Here is an 11,230-nt window from a genome sequence, read left to right on the forward strand (position 1 = left end):
TGCACTTTATGTAGAAGAAGGATTAAGCCACTTGTCAGAGAGAGTACAGAAAGCTTTTTGCAGAATTAAGACCTGAGTCCAGGCACTAGGCAGCCCTAATAACAGTTCTAAGCCCAGAATAATTTTAAAATACATATACACCCCCATGCATTTTCCCAAGTCTCTGTTGGTTGCATCCTTGCCCTCTGAGTAATGGTGTCTCCCAGGCAACTCCCAAATGGGAATCACACACAGCCCTGAGTAAGTCAGGAAGGTCCCATGAAGGTTTATGAACACGCTCAAAGCTTCCTACCAGAAAGAGCCCAAACGCAAAACAGAAGGTCACTATACTATGTTCTGTTTAGTTGTCTTCAGCTTAAGCATTAGAGAATGAAAGCAGATGTTTCCCAACCTGTTGAAAACAGTTCATCATCATCACTAAATTCAATGTCATGTGTAAGAGCTTTCATCTTACTATCATTGCAATCTATCTGTCAAATGCCATTTTCTGAAAATACACAAAGAAGACACAACCAGAAGCATCCAATTTCAAGGAACCGACCCTTTCACTCTTATAAAGAAAACTCCATCCACCTGTCTTCCTGCACTATCCCCCAGCTTCTTGAGAGCATTGCTCATACAGACAGGCTTTATTTCAAAATTAAACTTTAGAAATGGATATATTAGGTAAGATGAGGGTAAATTCTCAGCAGAGCTCTACCAAGAAGAGCTGAAGTTGTCCTTGCAATTTATTTTCTGATACAGTTCTGCATCTGGACATGGACTAGAAGCTCTGTTCTGCAATTAAAAAAAATAATAATAAAAAAATCACAGGGATTTAATGGCCACACCTAGCAAGTCCTGTTATTTTAATCTTGCATTATCTTTGCACTTTGACATTTCTGTGGCAAATATTAATCCCCTTTGCTGCTGCAGGTGCTACAGCTTCCATACATGAATCAGAAGACAACTCATCAGATTCAGTGATTTCACATCTCCTTCTGTTTGACTCTTACTGTGTATCGGGAAGCAGCCATTTCTTATCTCTTACTACAGAATTATCAAAACTTGGTCATTTTGGGGAAAAAAAATAATCCAGTGCCTGTTGATACTTTTATTGTTTTCATCAAAGACTTGTTAGCCATTTACATGAAACGGGATATGTACAAAGCTAGCCTATCTGTGCACTGATCAAATTAAAAACTATAGACAAAGGCTGTCACTTCATACAATGTTATTTTAAAATGCACATAGTATGAAATCTCTCTAGAGCTGTGTTACTATACAAGGCTGTACTTAGTTCTTTGCAGACTAATTAGCATACAATGTAAACAGAATTAAAGAATATGATGAGAATTAATGACCCTGTGAATTACAATACTAAATTATAACTATAACTGATATATAACTATATTAAATTTTAACAGGGTTAGCATGTATGTCCTGTTCACTGTTATGGCTCTAGCTGTAGCAGTTTTTGCTAGCTAGCTTCTGCAGGCATCTCAAACAGTTTTAAGCATTTAACCTGGTCCAAGGCCAGCTGCAGAAGTTATAACTGAAGGTGGACAAGAAATAGAATTGATTTGGAGGCAGGCATCAGGATAACATTTCTCTACCAACAAGTTTGTGAGTGGTGATTTCCAGTTGTCACCTAGATAGCACTTAAGCAAGCAGACAAGATTCTTTAACCAGAAGTGCATATACACACCAGGATGCCAGGGTTGCAGCAACATCTTCAAAGAGAAAAGATAGATGCGAGACAGGCACCGTACAAGAAAGAAATGGAACGACAGATTAAAAATTAAAAAAGAACCCAGAGTTACTGGTCAAATCACAGGTTTGACCACATGATCATACAGACATCCCCAAGTCCCTGTTCCCCCATAGTGCCTTGGAATGTGGGAGAAGCCAAATTAACAGTGCGGTTCCAGGGGGAAGTCTCTGGGCAGCAGTTCCCGAGCCCAGTGCTAGACACAAATCCCACAGGAGAGCAAGCCCACCTAACAGCTCCTGCCACTTGGAGCCAAGAAACTATATTATCAAATGCTGGGGTTTGGTAAAACACAGGAGGTAGTTCAGCAAGCTGCTGACAGCAGACAAGGGCTAACCACAGCGTTATTAGATCACAGGACATCTGCAGGGTCTTATTGCTAGGGCAAACATTAATCTTCAGAGAAAGCTAAACATGCAAAATGAGATCTCAACATGAAAAAATTGAAAGAGAAGTTACACACAATTAAAATTATCCCAAATAACTTTTGAAACTGAACTGGCTGAAAAGGGGGAGAGGAAGTGTTTTTCCATAAGAAAATACCTGCCCCTCCTAGCCGACTGGGATCAAAGTAGGCAGAAAAACTTTAAGTTGAACCTTTCTGTTTTGAAGCACTTCTGCGATTGACCCAAGTTTAAATTAAAATTATGCTTGTTTATAGAAATGTCCAGACTTTCCTTATTCCCAGCACCGTACTAAAATTGTGTTGATATAGATATTACATTGGATTATTTCCCTGAAGACATGAAAGAGAGCTAATGTAAATGCCAATTTAGTTTTAAGAATCCTGAGAGAGTAAGGCTTTGTCTGACTTTATTTATGAAAGCCCTTATATATTTAAGCAGTTTCAAGTTTGCTTTGTTAGGCAGCAACTTTAAAAGTAATTTGGTCATTTAAGAATATTCTGCGTACCGGAGTTGTCTGGAGAACAGGCATTTCGAAGTGGCACATACAGACCTTATTTCCATGGGAATTACTGAGTAGTCTGCCTCTATGAACGCCTTCCTTCATCAAAAAACGATGCCGTCATTTTATATGTGGTTTAACAAAAATCTGTATTTCATGTATTCCCATCTTCATACTGCCAGCCTTGCTCCAAAGAGCTTGCTGTTCTCTTGCACAAAGGGCAGCATTTCCCAATTATGTGACTTGACACAATATTAAAGTACGTAACAAAATGGTGCACATGTACACTGGAAACAGCTGCTTTGGAGTTTAGATCTAAAATTCGAGAGGTCTTTTTGCTGCACCTGGCTGCACTGTCCTTTGTTACTGGATGATCTCAACACACAGCAGTGAGGATAAGGATCTCACATTTGAAGTCCACAAATTCTGTATTTACACTTTCACAAACAGAAAACCATGGTAACCACTGCAATATCTAAGTATGGGTTACTGTACAGTTTATTCCATAATAGCCATTCTGAGAAAAACAAAGAGTCAAGTGCCCACTAATGTCTGCGTAATTCTGCCTAAAAAGAATTTTAGGCACTTTGGACAGCTTTGAAGCAAGTCTAGCTAAATTGCATTAGCAAATGCAGGAGTACAATCAGTGACTAATTAAGTCCTCTTTCTGGATACAGATTACTGGCTGAAGATTTAGGTAGCATACACTGTTCTGTGGTATACTCATTTGAATTGGTTATTGCAGTCACCAAGGACCCCCAAAGCTGAATTCTCCTAGGGTAACATAAGATCTAGGCTGATCGTGTTTTTCCAATCTATGGTATTCTTTACAAAAAATAATATAGAATTTCCATTAAACACTGCAGCATTACTGTTTCAACCCCCATGCCTCTTCCTTTTAATTTCATTAGCAGCTCCCACTGACAAATGATCAACTAATAGTAGCTCTGGAACAGTGCAGCCAAATTGAAGATTACTCTTGGATTAGTGAGAAAGAAGTCTTGTATCTACTGGCTCAAATCAAAGGACAGTAAATCAATGTTCCACAAGTGTAGCACTCATTCAACTTTTAAGATGCCTCTCCCCACTCCAGTATGCATCTATTTCAAGCTCTAAATTGGCTTATACTACCTTATTACTGTTTTCCAGACATCTTTCAATGCAAGCTAGACAAAATTCATGGTTTCCCTTTGTAGGCCTTGAAAAGTTTCCTTGTAGCTTATACACTAAGAACAGAAAACCTGGTCCAGGTCATCTTTCCCAGGTCTCACATGTCACAGGGCCCTACAGCTGATTTCAGCTAAGAAGCACTAGTAAGCAAATAAGTTGTTTACACACAAATGTTAAGTGTATGATTAGCAATTGTCCCAGGTAATGAACCTCAAAAGTCAGACCTCCAAGGTCACCACACACACCTGTCTCTCAATTTAAGTTTTATTTGTGTTTTGAACAGTTAGCATCCCTTAGTTTACATTACTAACAAACCAACTGAGGTTCCATATAATTTGAATGATTTTATAGATATTGCTTCTATTTATAAAAGGATACACATGTGGCATACTTGGACAAACATGGACATTATTTACATTAGCATCTTGAAAAGGACTTTAAACAAAAATAGAAAAAATGCTTGCATGTTCATATACAAAGGCTGAGAGGCCCACCCCGATCTAATTGTGACACCCTCTCATTCCTATTTCTATATATCCTTGATCTCTGCTCATTAGGAAAAATAGAAATGAGGTTGCTACTGGCATAAATCACACACTGACTACAGCTGTAGACAGCCCATGCACAGGAATAACTTCCATTGCATTAGCTCTTCTGCCTTTAAAACTAGATCTACAGTGAGCATTGAAATGCCACTGTGATGGCTGCATGCAGATAGCTGTGCATCCCACAGCTGAAGATGCCTAGCTGTTTACTACCGTCAAAGATGGTTCTCTTTTTCACTCTCCCAGACTACAGTGAGAAAAAATATTCCTGTTGATAATAAACACCGTTTTTTTTCTAAAGGAAATACACAGAAGTATTGCCAACTTTGCTGGTCCCCTTGGAAGCAAAGATGATAGAATCAACTAGTTAAAAGCAGTAAAACTGAGCTCTCTTCCAGCATTAAAAAAACACCAAAACCCAACAAACCTTTTCACACTTCAGTTAAATTGATTTTCTTGTTAAGATTGCCTGTCTTTTTATCTTGTATGACAAGTTTGTCTAGATTTTCTTTACAAAAATTATATACCAAGATGAAATCGCCACAGCTTAAAAGGACATCTCTTTGTCATAACAAGAATAAATATTTTCCAGAAGCTGACAGACATGACAACTGAGATGACTCAGGTCAACCTGGCAAGCCTTACCTTTTCTGGATGGCGAGTACAGCAGACAGGGAAAACCTGCCATTATAGATGCATTTAAGATGGAAAACATTAAGATATCTCAGGAGGCTAAACTGCACTACTTGAAATCAGTGTGAAGTCAGTTTTGAAATGCACCTGATTAAACTGATGCACACTTTTTTACATACCCTTTTTCCTCCATGTGGTGTCATCTGCATGGCTGCCGGTGAACGTATACTTTGTGAAGCTGCTCCCTACCAGTTCCAGCAATTATTGATTTGGCATATGGGAAGAAAAATTATTTTATCTAATTAATTTTATTTAATTAATTTTTGTGCACCTACTTATCAGCATCCAGTTCCATTTCCTCTAGGCTAGTATAAAATGCACCTGTGTTGCAGATGAAGCTCCATAACATCTGTAGCATACATTTTAAATCACATTTCATCATTTGTCCTAACTGAAATCTGAACACTGAACCAGCAGAAGTTGAACATCTGGAACTGGAGTTCACTGAAGTCCTTAAAATACTTTAGGTAAGAAAAACATCTTCGGATACAAATCAAATTCACTAAAGCAAAGATAATCTTCTATTAGCTTGACCTCTGCTAGTGACTAAACAAACCCAAGATATAAAAGCAGACTATGGTTTCCCCTTTTTGTTCTCATTGGAGGAGAAGATCTGGTAGTTCAAGAATTTTAGATACACAGTTACTATAGTTTTGAACTTTAAAATGCTATTACATATATATTTCAGGGCTATTCCAGTGCAGAATCAGATAATTGGGTGGGTGGGTGCACGTGCACTTAAGATTCAAGAAGTGCGTTCATGATAATATAAGTGTATCTGAATTCATATACAGCTAACCTGGATGTATTAGCCGTTGCAGAAATGCCAAGTCTTTCTAGTTCATCAAATACTGTATAACATGATATACAAATGTGGGGGGAATAGCAAAAAAAATTTTAAGCATGCATGAATGAAGCCAAGCTTTCCTCCTGGCTAAGGTAAATCCACCAGCCCTGCTACTGAGTACAGTCTACCAGCCATTCTTCTTCCTTCTACTATCCGAACAGCAAGGGTGTAAGCCATTTCTCTCATTTTCTTTAGATCCCTACTCTGACTTCAACTACAGTTGCTCTTCTACACAAATTTATCACTCCTCAGTTGTTTTCTGAAGGTTACAGATATTAAATTTCCCTGTGTCACAGACTGAATTCGAGTGCCAATTGCCTGTCTGTGGCATATACCTATGATTACTTCCCATTATGACTTCTAAGAACAAAGTTGGAGTCTCATTTTCAGTTATTGACTGAATGAGTTTTCACCTTACTTGTGCTTTCACTTCACCCAGAAAATCACCTATTTTATTATCCCATTGAAGGGAATAATATACAGTCACATTATTACCATTATATATCAAAGAAGTGCTGGCACCTGGACTATTGTTACGAATTATGTTTCTGCCATACTTCAAAGATGCTCAAGTGACTACATGCTGCAGAAGTCACAGTCTGAAAACGGGTATTTTATCAGAAACTTCTAGTCTACAATATTCAGTGAGAGAATAAAGAGCTTTTTTTTCTCCTTGCTGAAATGAGCCACAGTTTTTCCTTAAAGCCTTATGCTTTTAACTTGCGGTATAACCTACAGATACAGGCATTGCAGCTGGCAAACTAACTCAGAGGTTCTCAGCATTAAAAACTACAGTGAGTAACACAATTTAAACAGGTGAAGAGAACTATTAGCTCCATAATAATCACAGAATCATTCAGGTTGGAAAAGACCTTTCAGATCATTAAGCCCAACTGTTATAGTTCACTGGGTGACATTATGTTTTACAGCATTATACTTACTAACAATTAAGCTATGTTATCTACTAATACTGAAGTTACACAAGCTAAAGTAAGGTGAGAAGTTCTCAAATCTCAGGTGCTTTGAATGACCACACTAAGGTTTACACCGTAGCAGTCAGTAGTCCAAGGTGTAAGAAGCCCAGGCTTCACTGAAATAGGTTAAATTGGTATCTCTAACAAAAAAGCCTTATGAGAAATATGATGAAAAAAGGTTTTGGCAGAAATAAGTAAGTTCAGGTTTGCTATAGCTGATTCACTCTGGATTCTGGTTATGTTAAGAATTTTTTCTTCCTTCATGATGCCATTCTGTTTGTTCATGTAAGTAAATTAACCTAATCATTACATATAACATTATTGATACATTCCTTCATAATGTTTAGAGTTGATGCTTGCTTACTGTCCTACTATAACAGATTAGACCACCTACTCACACAGTTATGTTTGTTATTAAATGAACACACATGGAGAGCTAAAAGCCTGTGATAATACAACTGCAATTTTTAGTTGCCTTTCCAGGCAATAATCTCTATAGCTAATAGTTTAGTTTTCCCTCATAAAATCAGAAGGAATCTAACGGGGATGCAGTGAATCCTAAATAGTTAGCTGAGATAAAAGCATAAAGGAGAATCTATAATGGAATTTTCCCAAAGTATAAGTGATCAACACCACCATGAACTAACATCAGATACTGTGTATTTCAAACACTCTTTATGTGCTGCTGCTTAGCCAAGGTGTTTGGACAAAAGCTAAAAATAAAGACTACATTGCTAAAAAGCTAACCCTAGCCTTCAAGTTCAAAGAGCTTTTTCATCTAGCAGAAGACACTCATAACACGTGGCTTGAGTCCACAACCATGTCTAGGGAGAAAGCCAAGTAAGAGTCTCTGTTTTTCGTACGTTACTCAAACGTTTGCAGTGCCCTAGAGGGATTATTTTTTCTACTTAGTAAGTGGGTTTAAAAAAGTTATTATTCCATTTTTCCACATACATTAACCTCCATTATTCAGTTTCACCACACTGAAGTTGCTGTAGTCCCTGATATCCCACTGAGCTGATCTGCCCCAAAATTTGATATGTGACTCCCATCCATCATCAGCTTCATGTTATTTATGCACAGGCTAGTTCATTAATAGACATAGCAGCCTTAAAGCTTAATGACACAAATAAGGAGTTAATAAAAACACGAGTAAATCTTCATCTAATGTAGTTCTTGTGATATGACAAGCAAGCATGGATTGTATCAATAACACCACTTGAAGCAACTTTAGGCCAGTGCCTCAACTGCTGCGTATCAAGAGATGTACTCAACATCAAGAGAGCTGTGCAAATCAACACCCGTGAAAATTCAGGTCTATCTCAGCCTTTAATAACATATCACAACGGGATCTTCAGGACACAAAACACTGCCCACAAGAAAAAAAAAATAAATAAAGAGAGATGCTCAGGAAAGGGGGATCACACACACAACACACCCTGCCCCATAAAAGACACTGATCTCATGCATACTACTTGCTTTGATTCTAAGACAAAGACAGACGTTACTAAAACTGCTCAGGATTAAAAAAACAAAACAAAAAACCACAACCAACAGCAATTCCATACAAATTTGTCCAAGTATTTTTGAATGGACAGGACTTCAAATACTGCCTGACAACAGTTGCTCAATTATGTGTTACTTTAATTACACACAAGACTTGGCAGCAGCAGAGAACGTATGTCTGGGACAGTCCTCAAAAAATTTACTAACACTTCAAGATCCACAGGCCAAGTTACAATATGGAGAGTTCCTAAAAATACTTCATTCTGCATGTAATGATTCACTGATAACAGAGGGAGCAGAGTTAAGTTTAAGATTCACTAATAGACTAAAGCCAATTGCTTATTCTGTACAGTAACAAATTCTAAAACAAACATCTCTGTTCATGTCCTGCTGCCAAAGGGATGTTTCAGCAACAACTGTGTTACCAGGAAAGTCTTACATCACTAAGCAATTTGTAGCTCTACATTGGAAGTATCATGTGAAAACAAACATACAGCTTCCAAAACAACCTTAGCATACATCCATTTCTCAAGACCAAAAACAAACCAAAAAAAATGCTGGCATTAAGACCCCCTTTTTCTTGTCTGCAAAACCATTTAAGAAAAAATATTCACAATACCAGTGTCAACCAAGTTCATCACAAAAGCCAACTTCTGTCTTGCCTTTGCCCGCGAGCGCTTAACTATAATTAGATGCCCAAATGATGAATGATAGGCTTATACTTGTACCAGTTCTTGGGGCTTGTACCAGTTCTTGAAACAGCATAATACCCTGAAAGGATTTACCAGTACTTCATATGAAATGCATTAAAAACAAGCAACAAGACATCAAGTCACGTTATGTCAAGAGCAGAACTCTGTGTCAAAATCTGTTCCAATTTAAGAAACTGTTAGACAAAACAACATTTACATTTTATTCTGAAATCCTACATTAAGATTTACCATTTTGAAACATTGAGAATTGTATCACAGCCCAGCCAAGAAGGATGAAGACATAAGATACAAGTTATAATAGTCTTCTGCTTTTAACAACTTCACTAAGCTCAGTTACAAATTAGTGATGGCAAAACAAGGAACATAGTTTCAAAATAAGTGAAACAATAAATCTTAATAGCCAACAGATGTCTTTTTACCTTCCCAAAAAGCAGCTTAGTCAAAGCTCATTTCAGAGCCCAGTTTTGTGGCATCTCTCCCGAAATACCAACACCGCCTCTGCAGGGAAGCTGCCGTTACCCCAGCATGGGAAGGGGCTAGCAATCCACATAATTCGAGTTTATGTAAAAGGAGAGGAAACTGAAAGCTAAATCACTACACCACTCACATATTAATATAACTACAGCAGATATGCGAGCAGACCGCCAGAGCTCAGTTTTGCATTTAAGGGAAAAAGGAATGAGAGAAGAAGGAACCGGGGGGGGGGGGGGGGGGGAGGAGGTTCCCCCTCCCCTCCTTCAAGCAAATCTAAATTTGTTCATTAGATCCCCAAGCTTTTAGGGTCAGTTACATAAAAATAAGTAAAACCTGTAACGCGCAGAACAAGACTCCTGCCGCTGCCCAAGGCTCTGCCAGCTCGGCCCCGGCACCCGCCGAGGCTCGGGGAAAGGCCGGCTCTCCCCCCGGCGGCCGAGAGGACTCAACCAGGCACAGCCCGGCTGCGCTCCCGCCGCTGCCGGTGCCGCTCTCCCGTACCCCAGCCCCGCTAGCACAGCCGGGGGGAAAGGGGGCTGCGGTACGTTGGGCATTTCTGATGGTCACCGCCGGCAGCTGCAGGAGTCCGGTAAGCTTGACGTGCCACGAAATGGTGGCTCTGACCGCTACACACATTTTTATGATACGGAGAAATCGGGTGGCTGTGCAAAGCCGAGCCGGGAAGGGCTGGCGGGCGGCGGGACCGGCAGCGGCGGGGCCTGGAGCAGCTGTCAAGCCCGGCCGCCTCCCCCCGCGCGGCCCCCCCCTCCGCCAGAGCGGTACTTACGTGAAAACAAAAAATAAAGTAGTCGAACCCACTAATAAGGCAGCTGCTGTGGAGACAGGGATGTATTTAGTAGGTTTAAACCTCTTTCCAGTGCTGCTGGGCATCCTGTAGTTTACACATCACTGGGTAAATCCAACCCGAGAGGAGGGAGCCGGGAGGATGCGGGTCCCTCCGGCGCGGGGAGAGCGGGACCCGGGCGGCGGGGAGGGACGGGCGAGGGACCGGAGCAGCTGACCTCCAGCACAGGAAATCCCACCCACCCCGCCCGGCCCACTCGGCTGATGTCAGCAGCCCCTTAAGGTAGCGCTGCGGGGGGACGGGGCCCCGCAGAGCTGCGGGCCGGGCGGGGCGGCGGACCCCGCAGCCGGGCCGTCCCGCAGCAGCCCTTGCGGACAGGGCGGATCTCATCCCCCCCTCTTACAAGGGGGAGTGGGGGGGGGGAAAAGGCAATTTATCGAGCCCTGCAAGGCTCTTTGTGGGGCGTGAAAGCGCTCTCCCCGTTCGCTTTGCAACGCTGCTCTAAGGCTTGACCGCAAAATACCTCGGGTCTGCAAGCAGCTGCACCGCTGCAGCACCCCGCGCAGCTGGGCAGGGCTCTGCGCCGAGCAGAGGGGGCTTCCGAGGGAAGCGGATTGCAGGACCGGGGCCTGCAGTGAATTCCGAACTAGTCAAGTCGGGCACAAATTCTGCGTTGCTAGCTCGGTCAATAAACCCCCTACATTTTATTCAGCCAAACCCTGATTCACGGTATTGAGAAAACTGCTGCACTCTGCTAAATATAACTAAATCCAAGATGAGTAACTGAGTGCACACGTAACTGAAACGACACCATACCCTGTTCTTTTTAAATCTATCTAGTAGCATC

The 11,230-nt window shown here is 40.9% G+C and overlaps 1 protein-coding gene across 2 annotated transcripts in view; it reads right to left on the reverse strand.

The window, feature by feature from the left end:
- The window catches only part of ZDHHC8 (zinc finger DHHC-type palmitoyltransferase 8), a 124,046-nt gene extending 113,469 nt beyond the window's left edge, over positions 1-10,577 (reverse strand). For both annotated transcript variants that reach the window (XR_005829215.1, XM_040602686.1), the window contains exon 1: positions 10,366-10,577. Coding sequence is in view for 1 of the 2 variants with exons in the window: in XM_040602686.1 (XP_040458620.1) it covers positions 10,366-10,469 (104 nt within the window). In the remaining variant the exon portion in view is untranslated. The remainder of the gene's footprint in view (positions 1-10,365) is intronic.
- Positions 10,578-11,230: the final 653 nt, after the last annotated feature.

The sequence above is a fragment of the Falco naumanni genome, chromosome 1, assembly GCF_017639655.2.
Source record: "Falco naumanni isolate bFalNau1 chromosome 1, bFalNau1.pat, whole genome shotgun sequence".
Taxonomy (NCBI): domain Eukaryota; kingdom Metazoa; phylum Chordata; class Aves; order Falconiformes; family Falconidae; genus Falco; species Falco naumanni.